General features: G+C 40.7%; 1 protein-coding gene across 4 annotated transcripts in view; it reads left to right on the top strand.

Annotated features, from left to right (window-relative positions):
* The first annotated feature begins 1,070 nt into the window (after positions 1–1,070).
* nrp1a (neuropilin 1a) overlaps positions 1,071–26,239 on the top strand; it is a 79,630-nt gene continuing 54,461 nt past the window's right edge. For 3 of the 4 annotated variants that reach the window (XM_039690521.2, XM_039690519.2, XM_039690518.2), the window contains exons 1-3: positions 1,071–1,610; positions 3,226–3,400; positions 24,496–24,677. In XM_039690521.2, the coding sequence (XP_039546455.1) occupies positions 1,544–1,610; positions 3,226–3,400; positions 24,496–24,677 (424 nt within the window). In that variant the 5' untranslated portion in view covers positions 1,071–1,543. The remainder of the gene's footprint in view (positions 1,611–3,225; positions 3,401–24,495; positions 24,678–26,239) is intronic. The other variant, XM_039690522.2, reaches the window with a different exon arrangement.

Genomic DNA, 26,239 nt, shown 5'->3' with positions numbered 1-26,239 from the left:
CGCGTTCTCGCGGAGTCCAGGAACTCTCAGATTCCTTCAGAATGAAGCACGCTCTCCGCCTTCTCTCCGGACCCGTCCCTCGGTTTCGACCATCGAGTCATTGGAAGATTGCAGCCTGACTCAATACGACAGGAGCCTGTGATTCCTCGCGTTGAGTTCGGCGGTGGCTGGTTGGTGTTGCGCAAAGCCACACGCAGAGACACATGAAGAATACGAGCGGAGTTGGGAAGGACTGACTCTTATTTTAGGGAGGGAGACGCGATCAGATCGGATTTGAGGGGATTGAAGCTAACGGGCTGGGCGATCGCGGTCACCGGTTCGTATAGCTACTGCGCTGGATGTTAACGGGTTTGACAGCTTGTAGGCAAGTGCTGATTGTCTAAACAGAAATGATTCGGTTGAAGTGACAAACTAACATATTGGGTTTAGAATAAAGACACAGTCGCGCACGAAAGCGAAATGAATGCGCTCTTGTGCGAGAAACTTATTTATCCATAATGCTGCGTAAAGCGCAATGCTCCTGTCTGTCTCTATTAATGGATGAAACACACGCAAGGCTGCAACAGATTTCAGTGTGGTAAACCTTTAAAGGAAATATGCAGAATGCCCCTGTGGACGCATTTAGACATTTTTAATATTTCCGTCCCCTTAGTTATGGATTAAAATATAGGGAAAACAAACTTAAGGCTGTTTTTTTACAAAAATGCAAAAACGTATACTATAGACAAGGTAGCAACAATATTTACATTTTTTTTCTTCATGTGTAAAACGGTTACGGACTTCATTTTGAGAGCTAAAAGTGGCGTAAATAGTTATTTATTCTGGCCAGCGAGTTCCATCGTCGCTCGCCATAAAGGACGCGTCCACCGCGCGCGAGAGCTGGCCAGAGTCTCGAGCTAGGGGTCTCTGCGCTCTTTTATACGAGAGGTTGGGCTCCATATAGATCGGGCTTTGCATATGTGTAATCAAACCAATGAGAATCCCCTGCGCGTACTGGCACACGGCAGAGCAACAAACTCTAGGAAGAAGAGAAGCGTAATTTAGGGGGTGTATCCCTTGTTTAAGACGCCGTTATGGCAAAGCCAATCGCCAGATGTTTGTGTTCCTCACTCCGATTTTGAGACTAAGCAGAACGCCGGGCTACTACGCGGAGGCTGATTCGCCTCTCCAAGTCAGTTTTAGCCGAAGTATCGCTCTCTCTCGCGCGCTTTACGCACAGGATTACGGCCGTTTGCTCGTCTGTTTCACGGAACTGCAACGTTTTTTTCTGTCATATCTAACAGGCTGAAGGAAATGGCAAAGGAGAGAAGAGCGCGTCTGGGCGAGCGCAGAGGAAACCAGAGCTGAATGGCAGGATGCAAGCGACCTGAAGACGCACAAAACCCCGCGTTTCTACAGCTCTCGGCCACTTTTACGCGTTCTTTTGGTTTCCTTCCACCCGAACGAGAGGAATTATCGCTATCCGACTGTTTAAGGATTTCCTTTTTTCTTAATTTTTCAAATTTGTGTATAATTTTCACACGCAGAACTCTAGGAATCGAGGATGCATTGTGGATTAGTGTTGATCCTCTTTACGGGAATCTTTCTCATCGTCAGTGCGAATAAAAATGGTGAGTTACAGGGGTGTTTTAAGTGACTTACACGAGGAAAGCTATAGCTGAGGGGTTGCGACTTGAGTCCGGTCACCTGCTCTCACCTGCCGCTGTTTCTGACACTGGACGGCCGGTCTAAACCACGCAATTCGTCCGGTTCTAGTCTGATTGTGCTCAAATATGGTGCATGATATTTCGTAATTAATATTATTAATGTTTACAAAATCGTGACTAAATTATTTTACATTTATATTGTTCATTTTTCATTTTAATTTATTAAAATGGAAAAAAAAATAGGCTTATTTTATTATATTCCTATAGTTAAAGTGCGTTAAAATATTTCAAAATGAAACTTCCTTAACATAAGATTCCTTAACGTTTAAGATTTTAATAGCGATCACATTATGTTTGTTACTTATTGATTTTTTTTAAAAGTGCTACATGAAGTTTTATGTTACTGGCCCTAATCTCGGCCAAATTAGGGAAACTACTTTAGAACATTGTTAAAATTATTCCTGATAATAAGAAGTACTATTATAAGTAATAAACCCATTAGTCGTAGTTGTGAGTATGTTTAGATAAATATAGCTATAGTAGGCTATTATTTATAAATTTATGTTGTTTGGGGTAGGCTATTACCGACTAGGCCATTTTAGTTATTGTACTGTATTTTTCAGAACTGTCCGCATTGCTAAATCACAGAAAGTCACATAGCCTAACGTAATAAAGTCTAAAATTATTTAAGCGAAACTTCGAGGTCACTTACACGCATTAGATAAGTCATGCATATCGTAATCCATACATTAAAATAAAGATGAAATATTACAAATTCTGGACTTTAAGAGTTATATTAGGCGTGTTGCTCGACTCTTGGTTTATTTAAAAAAAAAAAAAACATAAAAAAGCGTTAACTTTTGATGCATTCAACTTTCCTGGACCTTATTTAGATGATTCTTGACTTTAGAAATACTCTCAAATATCTAGAGTTGTTTTTGTAGAATTATTTTTACTTTTTATGATCATAATTTTACATTAAAGCCCTGCCATATTCATGTTTATTTAACTAAAAGTTAGTGTTTATATGTAGTAAACATCTCGTGGTGTTTCATCCATTTGCTTGTTGATGATGGATCTGATTAAAGTCAGTGTTGATCGTCTGTAGAGCTGAAAGAGCAAATAAATAAAATATGGAAGAGACAAAGGTCATGCTTCCCTCCCACATAATGACATTAAATGTAGGCGAAAATATCAAGCCGTTAGTTGGTGCTTAGAAATAGGTCAGTCATGACTAGAGGAGATTTTCTCTGTTATTCTGAATATTTGGAGGGAAACGGCATCGTCATTCTTATGTCTAACTACAGTTAATACGGAAATATACGTTTAAAAATAAACCAGACAATGTCACATTGAACACGGCTTGAACTAAAAGCCACTGTTAACTGTGTTAAAACTCATTTTTATGTTCCTATTGTATAGCTATTCTCTATGAATTATTGGTTGGTAAACCAACATAGAAGGTGAGGCTGGTCGATCAGCACGTTTCTGATAAACCTGGTTCAAGCTTCCAAAACACAAATCATAATGTACTGTATGCAGCATGAATGATATTTTTCTCTCTCTTCTGTTCTTTCAGACAAATGTGGGGGCAATATCCACATCGGTACCGCAAGTTACCTCACTTCACCCGGTTATCCGGTGTCTTACTACCCGTCTCAGAAATGCATATGGGTGATTACAGCTCCAGGACCGAACCAGAGGATTTTGATCAACTTCAACCCACACTTTGACCTGGAAGACAGAGAGTGCAAGTGAGTGTTCAGTGTTCAGGATTTGGTGTGGCGGTGCGCCCCCTGCTGGCGCTGCCAGAGTATGGTGTAGAGCGGTGTGCTCTGCTTCTTTAAGTGCTGATTTGTGTGTTGGAGTTTCCTTCTACATACCGTCTTCTTCACACTGCTAAAAGGTTCAACCATAAGGTATTTTCTAATCATGATTCATGTTCACATGTGGTTTGGTTGCTGTTGCTTATTTCCACCGTCTTCTTCTTTCCCATTCCGTCTGTTTCCTTTGTTTGTGCTGGCGGGTCTGAGGCACGTCATTGTGCTGTCAGAGCGTGGCCGACTCTGTTACTGTATCCCCTCCACCCAGATAGTCTTCCGCCTGGAGTCCTTTGTGTTCACTGAATGCCTCATATTAATGGCACCGTTTATCAGGATCTTTACCTTTTTATGGCTGTGTAAACCTACAGAGATTTACAGCCCCAGATGACCCTGCACTGTCTGCTCATAGGGGGTCTGTCTCTTCTGAGAGTTCAGGTTTCGCTGCCCAGAAACAAGCAGACCCCCCCCCGAGTCACACACACACACACATAAATCTCCAACCAGGGCATACTTAGAGTGAACGGAGTGTGGATACACACGGTGAGGACATAATGAGCCCTCCTAATGAAATTATCCAGAAATGGTTTGCCTGTGTTCGAACAAGCCAAGTTAAAGAATTGCAAGTTTAGCTCCCGAGGCAGTCAGTGGATATAAATGAGTTTAACTTTCGCTCTTTAAAGTGTGCCAGGTTTTTTTACGGAGCTGTTTTGGGATTATGAAGTTAATGCACGCTAGCTTCATTTTTGTCTTTTTGTCCATGAGAGATTTACTCCAAAAGTCTTTGAAACCTATCAAAATATAACGTGATCCGCCTCATTTTTTTTTTTTTTGCCTGACATCATCAATGCCACTAGCCACTCCCATCCAATCGGCTGGAATGTGATTTCGTGATTGCATCAAAGGAGTAGTTCGCTTTTAATAAAACTTTTGCTGATAATTTACTCGCCCCCATGTCATCCAAGATGTCCATGTCTTTATTTCTTCAGTTGAAAAGAAATGAAGGTTTTTGATGAAAACACTCCAGCATTTTTCTCCATATAATGGACTTCAATGGGGACCAAACGGTTCAAGGTCCAAAAGACAGTTTCAAACTGTTCAAAGGGCTTTAAACGACTCCAGACGATGAATAAGGGTCTTATCAAGCGAAACGATCGCTCATTTAATAAATAAATAACAAAGTTTAAGTTTTATAAGCACAAATGCTCTTTTCTGTTCTCATGACTCTCCTGTTCATCAAAATGAACAAATCTTTTTCCGAGTCATTTGGTTCAAAACGAACGAATTGACTCGGAAAAAAATTCGTTCATTTTGATGAACGAGTTCGAACAGGAGAGTCACGAACGTGCATCACAGAACAGAGCAAGGCGAGCAATTGAGCTTATAAAAATTAAAATATTATTTATTTATTTATTTATTAAATGAGCGATCATTTCGCTCGATAAGACCCTTATTCATCGTCTGGAATCATTTAAAGCCCTTTGAACAGTTTGCACTGAAACTGTCTTTTGGACCTTGAACCGTTTGGACCCCATTGAAGTCCATTATATGGAGAAAAATGCTGGAATGTGTTCATCAAAAACCTTAATTTCTTCTCCACTGAAGAAAGAAAGACATGGACATCTTGGATGAAATGGTGGCGAGTAAATTATCAGCAAAAGTCTTTTTCAAAAGTGAACTACTCCTTTAAATAGTTTGGAAGTCATTTCAATTTGAGTGGCTTCTTCGTTACTCAAAAAAAATTCTCTTTGTACCGTTTTCCAAATGCCCATGCTTGGTTGTGCACGATGCCTTCGCATGTGGTCGCGGTTCATAAAATAGCAGAACCAGTTCTCTTAAGTGCTAACTTGAAGACACACTCCTGCCTTTCTGCGGGAACTCGGCTCCAGGGCTTTCCCCCGTCCGAAAGCGTGCTGCGGTCGTATTTCCCCTGCAAGGCAACACATGCCGTTCACTGGGGTTCAGTTCCTCTCTATAATCTTCCCACTTCAATCTATCATTTTAAATTGCTGCGGAGAACGGCCATTCAAACTAATTTGAAGTTGTTTAGTAATTCTGGTCGTGATTGGCCGAAAGTTACGAGCGACACCCCCCGCCGCCGCCACCTCCATCTCTGATTCAATTCCGAGACCAGATAGACATCTGTTTGGCGGATCTGGTTTCTGTAGATTAGGGGGTGTTTTCTTGACTCCCAGATTCAGCTGGACACACATTAAGGGCCTCTTGCATAATGGAAACTGTTGATGGCCGAAATGGCTTCTTTATCAGATGGACTGCCGAGCGAGGGAAGCTACAACACACGCTTCAGTGCGCCGCGCGCAATCTAATTAGCGACAAATGGAGCACACATGCTCAGCATAACATGTCCGTTATCAACAAAGCAAACAAGAAAGGAAAAGAGTCGAGAATGACGATGTCAGGGATGTTTTGTTTGTGATTGGAGCAAACGGAGTAAAAAAAAAGGATGACAGGGTTGTTGAATATGTGTCACACTGGTATATTTAGTGTTATTAAAGCAGATGGACTTCACTGAGGTCACAGTGTGTCTCCGTGTGTGTGTGTCTCCTCTGACAGCACTATGAATCATTGATGCGCCCAATCCGCTGACCAAACCAAAACTGGAAACATTTCCTCCCGATTGTTAGATTCCTGTCTTGAAACGGTGAAGGGATGTGTTGGATTGTTGAAACGTGGCAAAGGACAGAGCGTCGCTTTGCTCAGAGAATGCACAACAATGGCCAGTCGGTTTGGATTCGTGCACTTGGGAATAGTCAAGATGGCATTCAGAGAATGCTTGCTCAAGAATAGTCCCAAAGGAGGTCACTAAAAGGCCTGACTTAAGCCTGAAAGCACAGCTTTATAGCGCCGCCCTGCTGGGTCAGCCCGCAGAGAAAGCAAACACACTCTCGGCTTGCCAAACAAACCACACATCCTGTATCTGTGTTGCTCAGAGACTCGGAGAAAGCTGATTAGTCACGGGGACACCAACAGTAGATGCCTTTGATTTAGTTATGGGTTGTGTCATACAGAAGTTTTAGGTTTAAGAGACACACTCAATGCCATTGAGTTGCTCAGATGTCCTGCTGTTCATGGGAATCAATGCTGTGGCTGAGAAGAGAAAGGGTGAAACAGTAGATCTTGCACTCATGGCAGGGTCTCACTCCATTGTTTGTGTGCTCCAGTGCAGGGCCCCCGTGGGTCTCCTCTCCCCCACCGAGAGGAGCCATGGCCAGGCTGGGAATGGTCGTAACTCTCCCTGCTTCTTCCAGATACCTAACGCTGCTGGCCCTCTCCTGTCCTCCACAACGAATAAACACAGAGAGAGAGAGAGAGATGTATGGCATGAGCATTCATCAGCGGTTGTCACGGATGGGAAGTATGGAATGCAACGGGCCTCCTTTCATCCTCGATGACGAGGGTTTTTAAAGGCAGGGAATGCTTTGACCTCCTCCACGGCCTGACAGAGATGGTTTTAAATACTTATGGCCCCTGTTAACGAACATAAGCACTGCGATCTATTCTCAGGGAGGCAATCTTAGGATCAAAAGCAGCACCGGCCGTTGGTGAGCCATTGATAAGAGGCAGACAGACTCCTAAAACAGGTGTACCACTTCACAAAGATGCCCTTTTTATTCCCCTTTACGGTTGATGTGCTTTGTGTCGCAGAGCAGACAGAAAGCAGGATTGTTGCTACCGCGCTGAGCCGTTTGCTGTGTTGGGAGGTTGTTTCTTGTCCCTAGACTGCCTCTAAATCACATTTGTTCTGGCTCTGTGCTGAATTGTGGGTACAGGGAAAGGAGGCAGCAGCTGTCTTATGGAGCAAGAGCAAGGTGGTGTTACTAAAGCCAGTCCAGATGGAAAATGAGGCATAAACATAGGAAAAGTGCCCACGCATACTGTTGAGAGAGAGAGTTGTATAAAAAAGATGATGTGCACTGTGAAAATGAATATGCTTTATCTAATCAATTGGATTGTGGCGACAGATTACAAGATATAGTATTGATTAAATGTAACAAATTAGTCAAATTATTCCTTAAAAGTTTAGCATTTAAAATGAGTAAAGTTTACACCAAAACATTTAACAAAAATATCGCACTAACAGATTGATTAAGAACTCTTTATTTTATATTGCCAACATTGAAGACACCTGATGTTAACAAGCAGAATCACTGAAGGAGAAAACCGGCATTTTAAAACAAACACCGATCACCATAATGGTGACTTTTTTGGGTTAAAAATGATCCAAAATAAAGTAACATAAACAGCCAGTGTTCAAAACTCTCTGCTTGCCGTAGCTCGGTTCAGAACAGTACGCTTGTAATAATGTTGTTAACTCCAGTGGGACTGGTGGATTTCCGCGGGAGAGTCTTTGCGTTATTACGTCACATCTGTACACACACACATCTGCACACATAAAGAAGAGTCTCGGCCAGTACCGGAGCGGCGATAGACAGCTGCACACTCTCCTCAAAACATTGTGTTCATCCATTCTGTGCCGTGCCGAGGCACAACCCAAGTAAAGTCCATAATTACGCGAATCACTGCAATTGCAGATTTCTAACAGAGATGGCGACAAAGAGGAAAAACTACAGACTGCAGCTTTAATAAAAGTTTCAAACAGTACACTGTAAAAATGAATATTACCTAATCAATAGAATTGTGGCAACAGATTACAAGCAATATTATTAATTAAATTTAACAAATTAGAATTGAGTAATTAATCAAATTATTCCTTAAAAGTTAAACATGTAAAATGAGTAAAGTTTACACCAAAAAATTTAACAAAAATATCTCACTAGCAGACAGACGTCAAAGATGAATTAAGAACTCTTTATTTTATAAAGCCTGATGTTAACAAGCAGAATCACTGAAGGAGAAAACCGGCATTTTAAAACAAACACTGATCACCATAATGGTGACTTAATTGTATGTTTTTTTGGTTGTTGTTGTTGTAAGTTTTACTCATTTTAAATGGTTAACTTTTGAGGAATCAATTTGATTAATTATTACTCAATTCTAATTTGCTAAATTTAATTAATAATATTGCTTGTAATCTGTTGCCACAATTTAAAGCATATTCATTTTTACAGTGTGTGTAATTTCTCTCCTATCAAATCACAGGTTGGAGAGTTTCAACTCTGTGACTCTGTGGTGCTTTCTAAACGTTGTTTGTTTGAGAATCCAACATAGCAACAGTTCAACCAATGAGGTGTGGCTATTTGTCTGTTCGACCAGTGAAAGCCGGGGGGGCGGGGGCCTTTATTGTTTGAAGAGTTCTTAACAATGTTACATAGTGTGCATCAGACTTTTCTTGTGAAAATTTCTCACCCAGTAGCAAGTTATCTGAGCTATGCTAAAACAAATCTAAAACAAATGTTGTTCGTTGTGTCCATTGTTTCCCTCCATGGCATGCATTTCATCACCTCATTTTCTCTTTGGCCCTCACATGACACTGGGCAACCTGAGGTTGTAAAGCGTTCCGGCTAATGAGAAAGATTAAATTGTGTGTTTCTTTCAGCATGTGTGTGTGTGTGTCAGGGCGAGGGGTTTCCGCCGCTAAAGCGCTTCACCTTGGCCCGTGTGTTGGAAGGACAGGCTGATTGAAAAGCTCTCTCTCTCTGTGACATCTGCTGTCCTCCCTGCTGTTCTGTCACTGGCTTGATTCATGTCCTCCTCGTTCTCTCGCTCTCCGTCTCTCTCTTAGAAAGCCTAGGCACTTCACCACTCAGCGTGAGCTTATCTATGAGGGGAGGAGAGAGTGATGAAGTAGGGAAGAAAGGGAAGAGACTGTTAGAAAGTGAGTAGATGAAGAGGAGGAGGCAGAAGGCGGATTGGATGAAAAAGGAAAAGATTTGAAAACAAAACACTACAGGATGTACAAGTTGTAGTTGGATAAATTGGAGAGAAATGAGTGAGGACTGAGAAAAATAAACTAGGAATTATCAAAGAAATGGTAAAATCTTGTCAAAGTAGAGCACCGAAGACATTAGAAATCTCAAAATCCCCCCTCTGACAATGATGAAGCTTCTAAAGAGAGTTTGGCAAAGGCCTATCCAGCTTTCCACAGAGATGTCACAGCTGAGAAAATCCTGTTGCTCATTTCCTTTTGTTCCAGCTCAGATGTTCTTAAGTGGATCTTTACACGATGCATGATTAAAGAACGATTTGTTTATCTCAACACTGGATTATGATTTAAAGATATGACTCAGTGAGATGATAATAAAGCTAATAAGGAAATCCAGTCTGTTTTCATCCCAAGGCGTCATATACTAACCCAACGGCAGCCTTTAGCGTCAATATGAGATGCATTTATAAATATGGGGCAGAAGGCGCCTCCTAGTGGTCTAACCCTAACCCTACCCCAGACCTAAACCTACCCATAACCAAAGGGGTGTTATATTGACGCTAAAGGGTGCCATGTGCGTTGGATGTATGCATCACTATATGACGCCCTAGGATGAGAATGCATTGGGAAATCTGTTAGCTGTTGTTGAAGACCCCTTGTCATTAAGGCCATCTATGTGCTAATGTAGACCTACACATTGAAATGTAAAGTCTTTATCTTTTAGGAAGACCAAAAAGATGATGACGTATCTTACAAATGGGCATATATAAATGTCCGTGCCGTCTAGCAATAGTAATATGAAATACGTCAGCGTAGGAAAAAGGGTTCATCTACAGAAAGTAAAAGTTCTCTGTCTAAACTGGGGTAATGTAATTATGCATTATGCGTGTAAAAAATTAAGTGAAGCATAAATTAAAGTATAAAGTTTGTTTAGATGAAGCTCATTAGCAACAAGGCAAGATGTTTCCATGTAGAGGCCCAAATATGGAATCTGAGAACTTACGAGAACACAGAGAGTGAGACTACCCTTTTCCACCAAAAAAGAACTGGTTGGGAACTGGTGCTGGTTCAACGTTGGTTCGGAGTTGGTTCAACTTGCGAACTCGTTCAGAACCTGTTTGTTTTTCCACTGACTAGAGCGCCCAGGGAACGATGTTGTTACGTCACTGTGTACGTCGCCATACGTCTTAGCTAGAAACGCTTGCAAGTACAGTACAACATTACTTTGGGATTATCTCTAACTCTTGTACCAAGAAGGCTTTAAAAACAATTGAAATATGTAAGTCTTTTAATCTTTTCTGATTAGTTATGTACCCCTGTCTTGTGTCTTTTTTTCTTTCCATTTATTTGTTCTATATTGTGACTGTTTTCTTCTTTGCTGATAATATTTTCAATAAAAAAAAATAGAAACACCTGCGTTAACCTCAAGCATAACAATTACAAAGGCGGACTCCATCGTGTTTCTGCAAATATTGCGATCCTATATTATGGTCAGAAAAGATGTTTAGGACACATCTAAACCCGCCCCAGCCCCCGACGTAAGCATGACGTAGTAAAAGAACGGTTCTAGTCCAGTAAAGAGTTGGTGCCGCTTTAAACCAGTTCTCCCGGCCGAGAACCGGTTCTTTGGCGTTCGAAACACAAAGAACTGGTTCGCATGCAGGCACCGGCTCCGAACCGGCTCTCAAAATGCTTTAGTAGAAAAAGGGCTAGAGAGAGAGAGAATGGAGGGAAATTACCACTGTTTTGGAACCAAGAGTTAAGGTTCCCAGCACGATTGGTTAAAGATCTGATTCAAGACAAACTCCCCAGGAGAGCATCAGAAGGGTCTTAGCTTTAATTGATGTGGTCCTGTTTGAGAGCTAATGCTCCATGTCTGCACATGCTGGCCATGTTTAGTTTGCCGCCAGAGCCGCAAATGGCCCTTTATTTTTGATTGATGGGGCTCCTGCCCAGCTATGGTTCAGCCCACACTGCTCTGAGCTTCAGGGACCAGTTGGATGGGAATTTGAGTTTGATACGGTTCAGCACAACTTGGGCCCCATGCTAAGATGGCAAATTGAGTTTTTCAGGTTTTACATTTGATTTTTTTTCTTGTAAATTTTGGCTTCTCGGTCATCCACTCTAGCTTGATCGTAGCTGAGAGCTGTCCATCTTTGTTTTCTCTGCGACAGTGTTGGTAGTAAGTTTGATGGCTGGAAAGAGACAGTGATGAATGGGGCAAAGGCTCTCTGATTAAGTTGAGGCACTTTCTGTATGCTTTTCTCTTGGTCTTGTCTTTCAGAGGATTGGTGTTCGTTTTAGGGGGGTTTGGTTGTGTGTGAATGTGGTATTTTTCTCACGCTGTAATTTGCCATTAAATAGCATCATCTGAAAAGCTGTAAATTGACCTGTGAGTAAATCAACCCCTTAGTGAGATGCCAGCTTAAGTCTGTCAGTCCCTCCTTTCCTAGCATTTTCCAGCAGGTCTGCTGGTCATAGCATGCATACTGAGCTAATTATCTTTCATGAGGTCTCCAAGTTGGCAGTGGCAGTGTGAGTTTGTGAATGGATAGGTCATTTTGCCCTCCAAACTTTGGCATCAACCCTTTGATCAAACTGCCGCACGGCAAGACGCCGCACATATGCATGCACACACTTTGACATGAGCACATTGCCCGGGCCACAACAGAATGCACCGGAATTGCAATAGAAAGAAGACAATACACCACCTGGTTGTCTCAGTGTGTGCCCTTTAGAGTTTGTAATTCCTGCAACTTGATTTCCTTTTTGAAGATAACAGATACCCTGTTGGGAAAGGGAAGAGATACATTGAGAATATACTGTATGTGATAATGAACACACAAAGACACAAAGACAGATAATGAACACGTCAAATACCAAGATGTCTGAGAATTGACTAAGCAAATATTTCTCTTTTGTTCTCCTTCCGCTTATTCAATCGAAAAGGGTGTGTGTGTGTGTACTAATTCCGTGTGTCGCTATTGACCATGACACTGTTCCCATGAGATATGATGTTGACTTCGTCAAAGGCGGTACTTTTTATCCGTTGCCTTCATTGTATAAGCCTGAATGAGGAGGAAAGCGAGTGGTGAGGGAAGGAAAGGCAGCAAGACACGCAAGGAAAGCAAGTTAATTAAATTACTCTCAGTGCAGTTATAAACACAGTTTTTTTTCCTCTAAAAGAAAGAATGAGCTGGACATAATGGCGAAACTCCAAGTGACCCAGGACAGAGCCCAGAGGGACCTCATGCTCTCATCCATGCACATTCTCTGTAAATCTTTCTCTTTCTGTCTACCTCTCTTCTCTGATGGACGCCACCCACTGGTTTACCTCTAGTTGACCTCTCTAAGCGGTCTGTTCATTACCAACTAGAGAGCACTTATTAGACTGCAGTATGTAGATGGGCCAGATAGTTAAGCAATGGTCTTGTTTCCTTTATGCAAACTCGTCGTCTCATACTCTACATTAACAGTCATCATTTGGGCAGTAGGTCATATCTTTATCATCAGCTTATTCTGGCAATGCTAAATTAGATTTGTGGGTTGTTTTATTTAATAATGCACTTAGGTACATATCTATTTCCCTTTTTTGCTGTCGGAGTAGTGCCATGTCGAACACTATAACCTGCGGGATCTTTTCATAAATCTCTAAATAATTAGTATTAGTAATTGTAATAAGCATAGCAAAAGGTATTACCTTAAGCTGACCCAGTTTCTCTCTGTATATACTGTAGCAGGAATGAATTTAGTCCTCATTAGAGGAGAGGCTCACGTGTCACTTTCTACCTCTGCAGAATCAGTTACAGCCCAGGGGTGGGAGACATTGGGGTTACTGGGTGGTAGGGGGATTGCATAGTATTTTTAATGGAAGGCCATGCTCATCTGCCCTCTGACCCCAGCCAGCCACCTCCTTCCCTCATACTCAATCCACGTCCTTTTCTATAGCTTGACTTTTCATCTTCTTAACCATGGACCCTTCTCCAGAGGGCAGTGGCCACTCTGGCTCAGTAATAATACCCCCTATCAGATGTCAAGGTGGGACAAATGGTGGCTATTCTCTTAGTAATGGCCAGTGAAATGGGCTCCTGGCAGAGACCGAATGAAGACCTGTGTTTCTTGCACACCATATAGTGCAATTTCTTTTTCCATTGTCCTATTCATGGGCTAGAATGGATTTTTTGTGCTCTCTTCCTCTCTTGTGTACAACAACATACATACGTGTTATTAACGACATTCATGCAAACTCATTTTAACGGCGTCAATTGCTTTATCGCGCAATAAACAGTCTTTTTGACCTAGCAAACTTTGTCATTTTTTTGCTAATTCTATGAAACCCATTCATTTCAATGGCTTTCTCCACACTAGGACGTTTTATTGCTTCGTCGACCAAAGCGCAAGCGGAGACCGGAAACAAAACAACAGGCACACACTTGTTTCGGCTTGCGAGCCGGCCGAATAGTAGGTTAACGTTACGTTTTGTGTGGATGACGAGCGCGAGACGCCGAAATGGATGCCAATAAGATTCCAAATGGAAAATTTACTTTAAAATGTTGCCAAACGGTTCCATTGACAAGACCAAAGTGACCTGTGTGTTTTGTCGTTATGAACTAAGCCATCATCATAGTACCACGTCCAGTCCAGCCCGAAAGTTCGTATCTATGGCACGAATGTCATTTTTCGTGGCATTTATATGCCAAAAACAGTTTTTGCGTGTATTTGGCACGCGATTTTCGCGTACATATGATACGCACTTTTTTGCGTATAATACGCACAAACCCCCCACCCCCCTAAACCTAACCCAGGGTTTTTTAGTGCGTACCATATAAACAAAAAAAACACTTTTGGCGTATAAATGCCACGAGAAATGACACTCGTGGTATAGATACGTATCTTCATGAGACTGTGTTGTCCAGTCTGAAATAGCAGCTGATGGTCTAGCACACACATACACAGCTGATGCGAATTCTCCGCCGCCTCGTCAATATCAGGACCTCGTCAGTATTTCTTTCACCCTTTTATTGATTTGACAGTGTTACGTTGATTATTAATCTCAGTGTTACAAGAGATTATTTGCTACAAGTGAGAATGTTAGTGTGAAATTGAACACAGTAAATGCCAATGTTGTTTTTTAATAAAAAAAAATGCACAAAGCAAGCCGATCCACTATTGCATGTTGATAAGAGCATTAAAATGAGAAAAAAATAATGGGACGAAAAGAAATCAAGAGACATTTAGATAAAAATGTGCGATTAATCGCGAGTTAACTATTACATTAATGCGATTAATCGCGATAAAATATTTGAATCATTTGACAGCACTAATATATATATATATATATATATATATATATATATATACTGTATATATATATATATATATATATATATATATGAAGAGTTCAGATGCAAAAGCCTCTAAGTGCCATTTGAAATTTTCTTCTAGAATGATCATTTTTATCAAGCTTGTATATTTAAGTTCAGTAATTTCACTTAAATGGCAATGATAATTACCTATTAATTGTTATTTAAGTGAAATTACTGAACTTAAATATACAAGTTTGATAAAAATCATCATTAAAGAAGAAAATTTCAAATGGCATTTAGAGGCTTTTGCATCTGAACTCTTCATATATAATGCATTTTTAGCTAAACCTGTATGAACATCTAATATAATTTAGCACCCCAATGGTTTATCTCTTCAGATTGGAAATCAACATGTGAACTCAAGTGATTATGCTGTATAGATATACATTTTTTGTTAAATTCCAATCTGTAGTAATAACATTTAACTCTTGCCCAGGTCATAACTTGTTTTTTCCCAAATTGCACCAAGTTTGCAGCAGCTTCCTTCATGTCATTGCTACACTGAGGCTAAATCTCTGAGGTAAAGGTAAGCCAATTCAGTGCAGTTCCTCATCATATCCTGTCAGTGGATGATACGCAGATCCATCCTGCCCTGCTGGCTGATGACAGAACTTCCTCAAGCTCCTTCAGCTGTGTTTGTATTGGATCATTTGGGAATTGTACATTAGCGAAGAAGCGTGGCACTCTGATGTAGCCTAACCGAGCTCTATGCTTAGTGTGTGCGTTACACTTAATCAGTAAATGCATATTAGCCATTTTGCCCCCTGGGCAGAACTCTAATTAATTGCTCTTGCTCGTTCCTCCAACGAGAATAGGATGTTGGATTCTAAGTAGGGGCATTTTGTGGTCTAATGTGGCTTCTGTGTTTCTTCGAATTCTAAACTATAATGCTTTCTGTTTTCCAGCAAAATTGCTTTAATGGATAGTGACAGATGACGTATTGAAGAGAAACAGAATCGTTTGCTGACGTGCACCATTGTAGAGGAGAATTAATAATGTAGTGGTAGCACAGTGCCTTCTTTGTCTTGTGTTCCTCTCTGCTTTTCCCTGACAGAAAATTAAGTTCAACAAGTTGGATGTGGTTAAGAAGAAGGACAAGGAGTTGTCTCAGAGGAGTAAACCAAAAAATGGATGTGATTACACATTTCCTCTTGTATCTTTTGTATGCTCTCTCAGCTTTTACCGCTGCCTCTTTCATCGGGTTATTGCATATTACAGACTATAAACGGTTAGAAGTGCAGTGCGCAATAATTCCCTCAAAATACTGGAATTCATTAATGTGATTGTTGGGAATCCGTGTCTCTCCGAACAGCCTAATTAGCAGTGCTAATGAAAGCGGACACGCTAAATCCATCAATGTTAATCATAATTGCCATTTATGAAAGCGTGCGGCGAGGTCTCCTGCACCGCGCCCATTCTAAATAAATTAGCATCTAAAAATATGTCTCAAAGATTAAGCATGACGCTCAAGACCTCTCTGCGATTGTGGCTACTGGGGCTGGTTTGATGTAATTTACTCTCACAGAATTGAAAAGTATTGAACCGCTTGACATGTCCACACCCTTCGCCAGCCCTGCACCACATGCACTCAGTGCCACCCGTTTCTAAATGGTGCGGCTCTAATCATTTGTGTTTAGGAAGGAATGTTAAAACCCTGGATGGTTGTTTGGACAGATACATCAGTCACTGGGGAACACGAAAACAATTTTTTTTAAATTATGTTCTGTTAATTCCTGTGTTGGCTTGAATTTGAGAAAGTATATTTTAGGTCAAACAGCAAAAGGTACTTTCACACCCAAACTTAATTGAATAAACAATATTTAATTGAATTATTCCATTTTGCTCATAGCCAACCTCAACCAGACATTTCAAAAACTATAGTAAAAGAAAATTAAAGGGGTCATTTTGAAATTTTATTATATTGTTGCCTGAGGTTGACTTATGATATTCGCTTGGTTTTTGCATTCAAAACCATCAAAATAAATAAGTAATAGGCTATTTTGTACCCTAGTTTTGAGCCTAGCTCAAAAACGCTGGGTTTTTATGGGCGTCTCGCATTGAAGACTTGGAAGTAAACGCCCACTGCTGTGAGTGGATAACAGTTTTGCATATTATAATGAGTTTTAACTCACTCATCGGTTTCGGTCGGTGCACGTGGGGAAAATTGTTTTGAAAGCATCCAATGTTGTAAAATGGCGACTGGAATGATTCGCCCATACATGTTCAGCCCGGAGTCCGTGTGTTGCACAATTCCTGTCAGATCCAATCGAGGGCTTGGAGCCAAACGAGCATACGTGGCTTTTAACAAACTTTACAGGAGAGACAAAACAAAATTTTGACCACGCTCAAATACGACTTTTTGTTGCTTTATTCAATACAGTTTGATCTCAGATAGGTATTTTTGGCACCATTGGATAGAGCTCACCGAGACCTTTATTTTGATATAAAGAACTCATGTTCGCCCAAAATGCTCCAAGCCCTCGCAATATAGACGGCACAGCAGCGTTCTTTACTCTTAATCGGTCTGCAAATCTAGTCTTGTTTACAAAACAATCCTCACGAGGTAGGCATCTATGTTATTTAGCTATGAGTGTAATGCGTGAATCGGTGGGCGGGGCTAAACTGGCCATGTTGAAGTAGGCATTGATCTTCTTCTGCGGGGGTGGTGTTTTATCCTCTTTGACGTCATAGTTCCCCGCTTTGAAAAACGAGTCGTTTGCTGAACCTGGTGTCAATAAAATATTTATTTGTTAGTTTAGAATTTGCAACATAATTGTGCAAGGCGTAATAGACGTTCCCTCTCGGGAGCAAGAGTGTTGTGTTTGTGCATGTGCATTTTTTTAAAAAAATTGGAGAGGGCGGGTCTTCTCTAAAATTCGGAAAGATCCTCCGCTATACCTTTAATAGCCATCGCCTCAAGTCATGGCCCCTCCCTCTACACTCTTCAACAGTCGCATGTAAGCTAATAACTCCATCAGGGAGTGTTTATATTCTCTGTACTGTTGTAACGGACTCTGGTCCCAACCCCGACTCCTTTTTCTTCTGTTTTACTAACATTTTGAGTGACAGCGGAGAGGTTATTATCGTTCCAAATGCAGCTTGCGGCTGCAGGAGCCCATTACAGTAGGCTTGGTTAACGCTTGTCACATACTATGGAGAATGGTAGACAGATTTGGTGAGCGAGCTGCTACTGTGTCCCCTAAAGGCTTGAGCTGTTAAAACAGAAAAAAAAGTCTAGCTCGCTTGGTGGAAATGTTAACCTTGTTCGGCATGGGCGAAGTAAGTGAAAGTACGTTGGTGTTTTGCATATGATATTTGGGTCAGAGTCCCTCTGCAGTTTACAGCTCTACATGTTTGCACTTTCTTTAGGACAATGATGACTTGTACGTCCCCTCAGCCTTCTATATCTCAAAGGAAAATTTGAGAAAAGAGTGATTGTTTCGAAAAGGGCAAGTCAAACCTAATCTTTCCCTCTGGTGATGGATAAAATGTTCTGCCCTATATTGTAGATCACGCTGGTCATATTGTGTGTCTGTGAATGCTTATGGGGGGTGTAGGTAACAGCCCCAAGTCTGAGTCTATTGAAAATTTGTTAGCTTACGGTTGATTGTATTAACCCTAGATGTGCAAATAAGAGCTACTTTTCCCATCTGACCGTTCTGTTTGGCGTAGCCAACATAGCAAGGCAGTGAAGTGAAGGTCTCTGTGAATTAGGTTCATCCTTTTTGTTTTAATTTCCCCTTTGGATTGGCAGGCTATTTTCACCACTATTATGGTTTGGCTGAGTGCGTGTGTGTGTGTGTGTGTGGGCCTTAGAGACTGGATCACAATCCCTAACAACAGTCCAGTGGTGTAGGCCAAAAGATCTTGAACAATCAGAGAGGGAAAAGGCAGAGCAGCGAGACAGAGAGAGGGGGGATGTATTAAAAAACAATCTGTCTGCTTTCTCTTGTGCGGTCATAAAATGAAGCAGGCGGAGACCGGGTGGAGACCTGGGGCAGGTGAAGAGGTGTCTGGTCTGAGAAATTGGGACTCTGTACTTGATGAGAATGCTTTACACCTCTCTTCTTAGCTTCAGGGGCAAAACCTCATTTTAAAATCGGTCCCTGCTGTTTGTTCTTGCTCTGTTAACGGCGAACTCCATCTTGCAGTTTCAGACCCCCGCAAGTTCCCGAAGAAATAGATTAGCAAAAACTGTTCTACACAGACCACTCTCGGAAAAAGTCTTTCTCCGAATGTAAAATGGCCTCTGCAGTCAATCCCATAATGCCCTGCAGATGATTAGCAGGGCCAAGCTGGCACTCCGGATCCATGGGATGAAACTGTGTGCAGCCTGTGCCGAGTAGTCTTTAAAAACACAAATGAGAATGTGGCTTGAATGCTTAAAGACATTTCTTTTTTTTCATAAGCAGCACTGGCCTTGAGGCGACGACTGCAGTTCCATCTGCATCTTATTCTAATACCTCCCACTCCAGCTTTACAAGGTCCATCTGTGTTAGGGAACAAGTGCCGCGCCTGACTAGAGAATGCAATAAACCGGATTTCTGAAGGTGCTAAGACTTTGCATGCAGGCCGGTAGGAGAAGCCTGCTGTTTTTCAAAGCCATAGCGAGAAGGATGTCTTGAGGAGAGCTTGTAGTACAGTGTAATGTTACCTCTGCTGTGACTACGGTTGTGCAACGGTGACAGACTTGCTGAAATCCGATAACACACCTTTGATTCTCACGGCACCACTGAGGAGGAAACGACTTCTTAAACCCCCAAATCTTTTGCAGGATAACGCTTGCATCAATTTTTCAAAGGTCTGGTCACGCTTCAGTTTACCTGGGTGGGATTTAAAGTAGAGAGAAAATGTGTGTGTCTCAAGGTAGAGGTACCGTTCAGGCAGGGAGAAATTACAGACTGAAAGAGGAAGGAGAGAGCATAACAGACGCTACTGTCAAAGATATTCACACATTACTGCACCAAAGCATCTGTATTCAGACCAATCTCTGATTCACTACAAAGTGTACTCTCTTTTTACTCTCTTGGTTGAGATTTTACTGCCACTTAGTGTGCAGACTTGCATGTTCTTCCTGAATCAATATACTTAGAAATAATCTACCTGTAAAATCAGAGATGAAGTGTTTGGTTGATAGAATTGTTGTAGTCCTAACCCAACCCATCCCAAACAAAGGCAATGTCCTTTCAGTACTCTTTTAAATCACAACACTTTGATAACATATTTCCATGTATGCTGTTGGACAGTGTGGATTTGTGTAGTCTTAAGGCCAATTTATACTTCTGCGTAGGGTGCACGCATTAGGTACGGCGTAGCATACGCACAGACGCGTACCATACCGCATTCCCTTCGCCGTAACCGACGTGCACCTCCTCAAAAATGTAACTACACTTCGCGACGACGCGGACCGCAAGATCTGTGATTGGTTGGCTTGGTAGCGTCGCATTTCCTCCTACGTATTTCCAACCCGATCTCACGACCAAGTCGTACGAATTCGACGAATGATTAAAAAGTGGCTAAATCGTAACAATTCATACGACCTCACTCGTACAAATTAGTACGATTTTGCTAAATCATACATATTTTACGAATTGACCAACTCATATGAATTCATACGAATGACCAACCCCTTACCCCGCCCCTAAACCTAACCATCACATGGGTTCAGACAAATCGTACAAATTCGTACGAGTGAGGTCGTACGAATTAGACACTTTTTAATCATTCGTCGAATTCGTACGAATTGGTCGTGAGATAGTGTTGATATTTCCGCACGTACCGTCTCCTCCAACGTCTTCTCTCGTTTCTGCCTTTTAGTTTTAGTAATTTCACAGTTTTTCCACCTACATTGCTTGTAGTAACCTAGCTGTGAGGAATCTAAACACAGTAGAACATTAAAACCCTCCGCCGCCAACTAGTGTTTCGGAGCAGTACTGCAGAGCAACCAAGACCTGAACGCAGAAGTATAAATGCTCATACGCCGTACACTACGCTGTATCCTCGACGCAGAAGTATAAATTAGCCTTTATGGTGGCTGTTAAGAGAGTGAAATGAAACCTTGACACCTTACTCATTCTCACAGTCGTCACAACTTCACCAGCACGGGTACAATGAAATGCATAATTTGAGACTGGGGTGAAAAATCAAGCTCATAACCTAAACCTACATCTCAGATGAGAATTGTTTGAAATTTAGTTCTGTTACCAACAACAAAAGTAGTCCGATGCTTGGGTTGGAGTTTGGGCTAGACCCTTGGACAAAATGCTTACCAAACAATGATTGCCTTGTGGTTTTAGTGATCGGGTAGGTCTATGTTTGTTTGAGGACATATGGAACATGTTTAGACTTGAATACAGGGGTTTACATCCGCACTAAAATGATGATGTTGACGGTCAACTCTAAGCTTTCCTTCTCTTCGTCTTCTCATATAATTTACTCGGAGCTCTGAATCATTTGACCTAACTTTAGTAAGTCAGGCTCAACAGAATGCCATCAGCCAGAGTGATGAGAGAAAACAAAATAAGTCTCCGGGAGAGTTAATGACTGCTTTTTATGGCTACTGTGCTGTAAAGGCAGTGAGTAAAAGCGTAAGGGCATTGGCTGGAGTCCTGTGTAAATGTGCCGTGATGGGGCTGAAGGTAGACGGGGTTCTCCTGCTCAGACTGATAAAGGAGAAGAGGAGAACAGAGCTTGTTTGTGCGGGTGCAGAAGCGCTGTTTCCACAGCTGGCCTTGAGAGGAAGAGGGCAGGGGCTGAAAAACAGAACAGCGTGCAAAAAAATGGCACCAAGCACGAAACAGTAGAGCCGAGCCAAACAGAGTGAGGTCATAGCTCTGCAAACGTCATGTGCGCAGCAAAGGCTTTCTGAAAAGAGCAGCAGGTTTCTTTGCACATGTGTTTTTGTTGTGTTGATATGTGGGTCTAATTTTAGCTGGAAAATAACATTAATCAAGAACCGCTATAACCAAATCAATCTGTGTTACCTTAAAGGAGTAGTTCACTTTTGAAAAAACTTTTGCTGATTATTTACTCACCCCCATGTCATCCAAGATGTCCACGTCTTTCTTTCTTTCTTCAGTCGAAAAGAAATTAAGGTTTTTGATGAAAACATTCCAGGATTTTCTCCATATAATGGACTTCAATGGGGTCCAAACGGTTTAAGGTCCAAAAGACAGTTTCAGTGCAAACTGTTCAAAGGGCTTTAAATGATTCCAGACGATGAATAAGGGTCTTATCTAGTGAAACGATCGCCCATTTAAAAAACAAATAACAAAGTTTAAGTTTTATAAGCTCAAACGCTCGCCTTGCTCTGTTCTGTGATGCGCGTTCGTGACTCATCAAATGAACAAATCTTTTTCCGAGTCATTTGGTTCATTCAACGAACGAAAGGAACGAATTGACTCTGAAAAAGATTCGTTCATTGTGATGATTATTTTTTTACATACCTACACAAACACTCATGAGGGTCCTCAATGTATTGTCCTATTTTGAAATAAATTGCGCTTTTATACACATTACGTCATTCCCTATTAGCATGAACGTATAGTTTCTTGTGTGGAGGGCTTGACATTTACACCCGCCAACCGTTATTTCAGCAGTGGCGTAGCCTTTTTGTATAATTGTATATACAGTGTGTAACAGTATAATGGATCAGGTCTTAAAGTGACAGCAGCCTAACATTCCTGCAGCCAAATTATGAGATCAAAGATCTATATGGCAATTTTTCCCCATTGTATCCATGTCAAAACTGTGTCCAGTAGCTAGAAACTTTGCCTGGTGAGCAAAAAAGGTTCTGGTTGTGTGGTATTTTCACAGAGACTGTCCTTACCTGCCAGTTTAAACGTGTTTTTAGTGTATATGTAGCATTAGATCCGTGGCAGTCTCTTCTGCTGTGACTGATGGAGTGCTAGGCCTCTTCCATCAGGCCAGCCAAGCGGAGAGACACGGGTGAAGTCATCTCTACATTACCGGCCCCTCAGGGGACCCAATTTCAGAGAGCGGCACGCTTCTCATATTCCGTCCCTTCCACTCGCGCACACGCGGCACCGGCTCCCCCAACGGTGTGAAACAAACCGACCTTTATATCACTGAATGCACAGTATGAGGCGCGCCCCAATTTTAACGCCTCCCGTAACCCCCCCTGGACACACTGACACACAGACACACATTCTGTCTGCGATACCTTCGTTAAATTTTCACACTTTTCCTCCTGTAATGTGTGGCAGGTGGAATAAACCATTTTCTTCAGCAGGGAGATCTTCTGTTGCACATCTAGGCTAGATGTGTATACATTTTAATACTCATATCTCAAAATAATGAAATGATATTATGCACGGGCGAGATTTTAGTTCTGCGTCCCTAATGTGCTTTTGAGAAATCAAACTGCAATTCTTTGAATAGAAATAGACCGTTCTACTCCCCATGATGCTTTGCTCTCGATTCCTCCCGCCTATCCCGCGGTTACGGGTGTCAGGGGTGATTAAACGCCATGGAAACAAGACCCTGCTGTCAATCATGTTCCACGCTGAAATTCAGCATTATTATATCAGTGTGTGCAGTGTATTGTACAAACAGACTTAAAACAAGGGAGAATTCACATCAGCTTTAGTTTTTTCACCCCATCTCGCTCGCTCGCTAGCTGAGGCAGGACCACCCACCCTCTCTCGTCTTGTATTACAGACACAATATTAGCATGTGTGTGTGTGTGCACGTGGGTTTTTGTGTGTGCACGTGCTGCCATTTGTGCAACAGTCTTCCAAACTGTCGCTGACTCAATTATGTGGCGGCACAAACCAATAGCTTTAGGGTTGAAATTCTATTTTGAGGACGTGTGGAGCGTGTGTGTGAGTGAGTGTGTGTTAGTGTGTGTGTGTGTGAGAGACTCTTACACACACACATACATTTTGACATCCCATAGACATAATGATTGTTCTACTTTATTGACAGCTTGCAGGTGTTCACAACCTAGTCATTGTTTTAAACTTTGTTGTAAGTGAAAATATCCATAACCGGTTCATTGAAAGAAACTGTCTTAAAGGAGTAGTTCACTTTTAAAAAGACTTTTGCCGATAATTTACTCACCCCCATGTCATCCATGTCTTTCTTTCTTCAGTCGAAAACAAATGAAGGTTTTTGATGAAAACATTCCAGGATTTTTCTCCATATAATGGACTTCAATGGGAACCAAATGGTTCAAGGTCCAAAAGAGAGTTTCAGTGCAAACTGTTCAAAGGGCTTTAAACGATTCCAGATGATGAATAAGGGTCTTATCAAGCGAAACGATCGCTCATTTAATAAATAAATAACAAAGTTTAAGTTTTATAAGCTCAAATGATCGCCTTGCTCTGTTCTGTGATGCGTGTTCGTGACTCTCCTGTTCGAACTCGTTCATCAAAACGAACAAATCTTTTTCCGAGTCAATTCGTTCATTTTGTTCGTTGAATGAACCAAATGACACGAAAAAAGATTCGTTCATTTTGAACGAATGGATGGACGGATGGAAGTCTGGAATCGTTTAAAGTCCTTTGAACAGTTTGCACTGAAAGTGTCTTTTGGACCTTGAACCGTTTGGTTCCCATTGAAGTCCATTATATGGAGAAAATCCTGGAATGTTTTCATCAAAAACCTTAATTTCTTTTCGACTGAAGAAAGAAAGACATGGACATCTTGGATGACATGGGGGCGAGTAAATTATCAGCAAAAGGTTTTTTAAAAGTGAACTACTCCTTTAATAAACTGACACGCTAAAATATGTATATATATATATAAGTGTCTACTGTTAACAGTTTATATGACCATATCTGTGTGTCTGTGTGCAGATATGACTATGTGGAAGTGAGGGATGGGGTGGATGAGAGCGGGCAGCTGGTCGGGAAGTATTGTGGGAAGATCGCTCCCTCTCCCTTGGTCTCCTCTGGGAACCAGCTCTTCATCAAGTTCGTGTCTGACTACGAGACTCACGGCGCTGGCTTCTCCATCCGCTACGAGATCTTCAAAACGGGTGAGTGAGAACATGATGACAACTTCCAATCAGATTCACCATATTACTGTTTAAGGAAGATTCATAAACGTACAGGAGAAACACTTTCTGTTTCCTCAGTCAGTCCCAGTGGGAGACGATCAGTTGATAACGCAGACTTGTAGACCTTCAGGGTCGCTCATTCTGCCATTGTCTGTCCCACACACACACACACACACACACACACAATGAGGGACCGTTGGGCTTATCTGGAGATGTCATGGCAATAAGCAGATATTTCCTGTTGTTCAGATCTGTTTCCTGTGTTTGAGGAGGGCTAGAGACTAGAGAAAGCGAGAGAGTGTGTGTGTGCGTAACCTCGGGACAGGTGCCGTACACATCACGGCCAAACACTGACCCTGGGTCAGCTCGAGTGTGACCTCAGGATGAGATGGATGAGGGTTATTTTCATCTTTATTGTCCGTCATTCCCACAGATATGTCAATAATATCACAAATAATATCCTTTTCCAAGAGTGAAAAATCTGTTTTTCTTATATTTCTGCTTATCAATGCTGCATTTGTTTGATCAAAACACAGTAAAACGGTATTTTTGTCATATATTATTACAATTTAAATGAAGTGTTTTCAATTATAATATATTTAAAAATGTATTTTGTTCCTGTGATCAAAGCTGAATTTATCATACTCCAGTCTTCAGTGTCACATGATCCTTATGATGATCTGATGATCAACAAACATTTATGATTATTATCATCAATGTTATTATTAAATCAATGTTGAAAACAGTTGTACTGTATCCTATTTGTCTGGAAACCCTAATACACTTTTTTTATATTCAAAAGAATATATATATATATATATATATATATATATATATATATATATATATATATAGGAGCATTTATTTATTAAATTAAAATAAATAAATAATGAATAAATCATTTTATAACCATAAATAATAACCATAAATATAATTTGTCATATATATATAGGAAAAGTTCTATAATAAATTAAAATAAATAAATAACTAATGAATAAATAATTTTATAACCATAAATAACAACCATAAATATAATTTGTCATATAGGCTTATATATGCAGTATATATATATATATATATATATATATATATATATATATATATATATATATATATATATATATATGCTGTTCTTTTGACCTTTGTATATATATATATATATATATATATATATATATATATATATATATATATATATATATATATATATATATATATATATATATATATATATGAAGAGTTCAGATGCAAAAGCCTCTAAGTGTCATTTGAAATTTTCTTCTAGAATGATAATTTTTATCAAGCTCGTATATTTAAGTTCAGTGATTTCACTTAAATGGAAATGATAATTACCTATTAATTGTTATTTAAGTGAAATTACTGAACTTAAATATACAAGTTTGATAAAAAATCATCATTAAAGAAGAAAATTTCAAATGGCATTTAGAGGCTTTTGCATCTGAACTCTTCATATATATATATATATATATATATATATATATATATGACAAATTATATTTATTCATAGGTTTTGATTTATT

The sequence above is a fragment of the Pimephales promelas genome, chromosome 22 (assembly GCF_988280905.1).
Source record: "Pimephales promelas chromosome 22, fPimPro1.hap1.1, whole genome shotgun sequence".
NCBI lineage: Eukaryota > Metazoa > Chordata > Actinopteri > Cypriniformes > Leuciscidae > Pimephales > Pimephales promelas.
Note: the sequence above shows the minus strand (reverse complement) of the source record. Positions and strands in the feature narration are given on the sequence as shown.